We start from the raw sequence: 4,898 nt of genomic DNA, 5'->3' as shown, positions 1-4,898 counted from the left end.
CCAAGACCACCCCATCACCAACCGCACCAGAGATCACCAGCACTGGGACCATCCTGCCATCCCCCATACCTGAGGTCACCAGCACCCGGGCTACTTGGCCATCCCCCACACCTGAGGTCACCAGCACCGGGACCACCCTGCCATCCCCCATACCTGAGGTCACTGGCACCCGGGCTACTCTGCCATCCCCCACACCTGAGGCCACCGGCACCCGGGCTACTCTGCCATCCCCCACACCTGAGGCCACCAGCACCAAGACCACCCCTTCACCAACCGCACCAGAGATCACCAGCACTGAGACCATCCTGCCATCCCCCACACCTGAGGTCACCAGCACCGGGACCACCCTGCCATCCCCCACACCTGAGGTCACCAGCACCCGGACTACCCCACTATCCCCCACAACTGGGGCCACCAGCCCCGGGACCATCCTGCCATCCCCCACACCTGGGACCACCAGCACCAGGACCACCCTGATCTCCATCACACCTTGGGCCACCAGCACTGGGTCTACCCTGCCATCCCCCACACCTGAGGTCACCAGCACCCGGACTACCCCACCATCCCCCACAGCTGGGGCCACCAGCCCCGGGACCACCCTGCCATCCCCCACACCTCAGGCCACCAAGACTGGGACTACCCTGCCATCCTCCACACCTGGGGCCACCAGCTCTGTGGCCCCACCAACCTCATCAGCAGGCTCTTGGAGCTCTGTTCCCAGCCTGAGCACATCTAGCACATCACCCTCACCCATACCTCTCCTCACCTCTCTGAGGCCCACCTCCTCTCCCAGTCTGCCGCCCGTCAAGCACTGTTACTGCCAGGCCTTTGGAGATCTCTTCTCTCCAGGTGAGTACTCCAAGCCTCTCCTTGTCCCAGGCAGCCTGGGGCTGGGCCTATGCAGGTAGGAAACTCTGTAGTGTCCTGAGCCTGGGCTGTCCTCCACCAGCCACACTGGGGTCCCAGGGCAGTGGGCACCCTGCAGTCTTTGTGGCTCCCTGCCCTCCCCTCGTCTCTCCCCTCTCCTGGCCCCTCCCTGACACAGGGCTGGGAGCGCTGACCACTTTTTCAGCCTGGGTGTGGTTTCCCTGTCTGCATATGACTTTTGGAAAATAGTGCCTAAAAACCAGAACTCATTGGCATCAAAGTGATTCCCACTCATAGCAACCTTGAGGATGGGGCTCCCTAGGTGTTCAAGGCTGATAGCTGCTAATCAGAAGGTCAACCCACTGGCCACTCTGTGGAAGGAAGATGCAGTAGTCTGCTTCCATAGTGATTACAGCCTTGGAAACCCTAGGGGGCAGTTCTGTTCTGTCCTCTAGGGGTGTTTGCTGTGAGTCGGAACCGACTGGACAGCAGTAGGGTTTTTTTTTTTTTTTTTTTTTTTGGGTTTGGGGGAAGAGTTTAAGAGTAAATTCACTTTTCATACAGCAGTTCACATATACTTTGTCTCATGTCATTGACCAAAATTTACAATGCAGCAGCTCCCCTCCCACTTCCTCCCCATAGTTACCTCCTCCCAGTGTCCATCCCTTCATACTCTTCGAGAGGCCCATTATCTGCCAACCCTGTATATGATCTTGGATACACTCTCCATTTAGACATACATAATTGTTTAGCTTGTTCACCCATCTATCCGTCCCTATACCCATGTTTGCTTTCATTGACAACTCAGTATTGTATTTACAAAGGGGTTCATATTTGTTGTTTGTACTGCCCATGTAACTCTCTCTGTCTTTCTCATCCTCAATGCTGCCATATTGGTCACTCACATTTGGTACATTGCCCTTCTCTTCACCCAAATCAATATTTATCTCTATCTATCTAACAGCATTCCCTCCCCTTCCCTCCCACCCCTGGTAACCAACAAAGAAAATGTCCTCCAATAGATAAACCTTTCCTTAACTTTCACAATAACGGAGTAATACAATATTTGTCCTTTTGTGACTGACTTATTTCGCTCAGCATAATGTCCTCCAAGTTCATCCACGTTATGCGGTGTTTTGCAGATTCTACATTATTCTTTAGCGTTGCATAGTATTCCATTGTGTGAATGTACCAAAGTTTGGTTATCCATTCCTCAGTTGTTGGACATCTAGGTTGTTTCCAAGTTTTGGCTATTGTAAATAGTGCTGCGATGAACATCGGCGTGCATATATCTGTTCTTGTTATGGCTCTCACTTCTTTAGGGTATATACCTAGTAATGGGATGGCTGGGTCAAATGGTATTTGAGCAGTAGGGTTTTTGAATTGTGACAGACGCAGACTGTGGCATCTTCCTCCTGTGGGGCTCTGGTGGGTTCGAATCACTCACCTTTAGGTTAAGAGCATGGCACTTAACTCCTGCACCACTAGGGCTCCTGTGTTCTGCCTTCTGCAGAATGGGATGTGGTTGGGGCCATTCAGCATGTGGTCCTGCAGACTAGACTGGCTTCTGTCACTCAGCAGTGTGTGGCTGGGCTTCTCTGGGGACGGAGAGGGAGCCACACTGTCCCCGAGAGGGGCTGTGCCACTGTGTGTTCCCAGCATCAGGGAAGGAGACCCCTGCTGTCCCACGTGCTCTCCAGCAGTTGGTGACGTCAGTGACTTGGACTTTGCCATTCTGATGGGTGTGTAAGGAGCCCTGGTGGTGCAGTGGCTCAGTGCTCAGCTACCAACTGGAAAGTGGGTGGTTGGAACCCATACAGTGCCTCCCTGGGAGAAAGACATGGCGACCTGCTCCCATAATCTAGGACACCTTATGGGACAGTTTGACTCTGTCACGTGGCGTGGGCTCTGAGTTGAAAATTGACTCTATGGCACCTAACAATGACAATGAATAAGTTGTAGTGGTATCTCCTATCGTTGGGGTTTTAATTTGCAATTGTGGCTGAAGCATTAGGTTGCTAACCAATATGTCAGCAGTTTGAACCCACCAGCTGCTCCACGCAAGGAAACTGAGGTAGTCAGCTTCCATGAAGACTGACAGCCTTGGAGACCCTGTGGGCAGTTCCACTCTGTCCTCTAGGGGCGCTGTGGGTCAGAATGGACTCCAGGGCAGTGGGTGTGGTTTGGGCTTTGCTTCTGTGAAGATTGACAGCCTTGGAGGCCCTGTGGGCAGTTCCATTCTGTCCTCTAGGGGCGCTGTGGGTGGGAATCAACTCAACAGCAGTGGGTGTGGTTTGGGCTTTGCTTCCGTGAAGATTGACAGCCTAGAAACCCTGCGGGGCAGCCCTCTGCCCTCTAGGGGCGCTGTGGGTGGAATCTGATCCACGTGGTGAGTTTTGGTAACAACGAATGGCATGTGCTTGTTTGTCCGCTGTGTTTTCTTTGGTGAGGTGTCTGTTCAGATCCTTGGCCCATTCTCAGCTGGGTGGTTTGTTTTCTAGCTCTCTGCTGTCGGGGGCTCTTCTTACATCCTGGATACAGCTCCTTATTGGACGTGTGTCTTGCCAGTCTTTTCTCCTGGGCCACGCTCATCTCTTAACAGCATCTTTTGTTGTTGTTAGGTGCCATTGAGTCGGCTCCAACTCATAGTGACCCTGTGAGCGAAAGAAAGAAACCCTGCCTGGTCCTGCGCCAGCCTCACAATCCTAGCTCTGCCTGAGCCCATCGGGACAGCCACTGTGTCAGCCCATCTCCTTGAGGGCCTTCCCCTCTTTCGTTGGCCCTCCCCTTTACCAAGCATGACATCCTTCTCAGAGAACGGTCCCTTCTGACAACGTGACCAAAGTAGCCGAGACCAAGTCTGGCCGTTCTCGCTTCCAAGGAGCGTTTTGGCCGCCCTTCTCCCAGGACGGACGTTCATTCTGGCCGCCCATGTCTTTTGTAGAGGAGAGGTTTTGAACTCAAATGAAGGCCATCTGGTCACGTTGTTCTTTTACGGATCACGGTTTTGGGGTTGCATCTAGACTTTCATCTCCAAACCCAGGGCCCCCTGGCTTCTCTCCTGTGTCGGGTCCTGGAAGTTGTTGTTCTGCCTCATTTGGGTCAGTGACTCCTCAGCTGCAGTTGATTTTTCTGCTGGGGTGAGGTCTGTGTCCAGATGGACAGTTGCATGGCTTGTCCAGCCTTCACACCATTGGTTGAAACGGGTGTGGCTTTCCTCCTCTCCAGGGGACGTCATGTACAATAAAACCGACAGGGCTGGCTGTCACTTCTACGCCATTTGCAACCAGCAGTGTGACATCGACCGCTTCCAGGGCCCCTGCCCCACCACTCTGCCACCCGAGTCCTCTGTGGTACCATCCTCTGCCCCCATGATCACGCCCTCGCCCACCCCTGCTCCAGGTTGTGACCACACCACCCCTCCCAGACAGGTAAGTCCCCTGCATTCTCCCTCCACCTGCTCCTGCTGTGCCCAGGGTCTGAGCCACTGGGGTGGCTATGAGAGCCACAACCTCAGCCCTGCCCCAGCCTGCTGAGGGTCCTCACAAGGTCATGGCCTCCACTGGCCCCGCCCCCATGGGCCCTGCCTTGGTCCCCTGTCCTCAGCGGCTCTGGCTTGAGGGAAGTGCTCAGGAAGCCAGGCCCCAGTTAGCACACGGGCCAGAAGTCCTTGGGTACCTGGAGCTGCAGGCAGGAGCCGGGCGGAAGGAGCAGACGGACGGCAGCCGTGGCTGGGTGGGTCACGTGAGCCCTTCTCTGCGGCAGGTGAACGAGACCTGGACCCTGGCAGACTGCACCGTGGCCAAGTGTGAGGGCAACAACCGTGTTGTTCTACTGGAGCCGAAGCCAGTGGCCCAAGTGTCCTGCGCCAACCAGTATCAGCCGGTCAAAGTGCAGAACCAGAGCGACCCCTGCAACTACCACTACGAGTGCGAGTGTGAGTGCTGCGGGTCTGGGCCCAGAGACTGGGGCCCAGTGGGGCTAGGGTCCCAGTCAGGCTCACCAGGGCAGGGGCAGGGCCAGAGTGGGGG

General features: G+C 55.2%; 1 protein-coding gene across 1 annotated transcript in view; it reads left to right on the top strand.

Moving 5' to 3' along the window:
- The window catches only part of MUC5B (mucin 5B, oligomeric mucus/gel-forming), a gene marked incomplete at its 3' end in the record, with an annotated part of 26,782 nt that overhangs the window by 12,442 nt on the left and 9,442 nt on the right, over positions 1-4,898 (top strand). Inside the window, exons 12-14 of the mRNA XM_007959151.2 lie at positions 31-904; positions 4,025-4,298; positions 4,633-4,804. Of these exons, the coding sequence (XP_007957342.2) occupies positions 31-904; positions 4,025-4,298; positions 4,633-4,804 (1,320 nt within the window). The remainder of the gene's footprint in view (positions 1-30; positions 905-4,024; positions 4,299-4,632; positions 4,805-4,898) is intronic.

Source organism: Orycteropus afer, unplaced genomic scaffold (genome assembly GCF_000298275.1).
Source record: "Orycteropus afer afer isolate SDZICR_OR568_19922 unplaced genomic scaffold, OryAfe1.0 scaffold01635, whole genome shotgun sequence".
Lineage (NCBI taxonomy): Eukaryota > Metazoa > Chordata > Mammalia > Tubulidentata > Orycteropodidae > Orycteropus > Orycteropus afer.
Note: the sequence above shows the minus strand (reverse complement) of the source record. Positions and strands in the feature narration are given on the sequence as shown.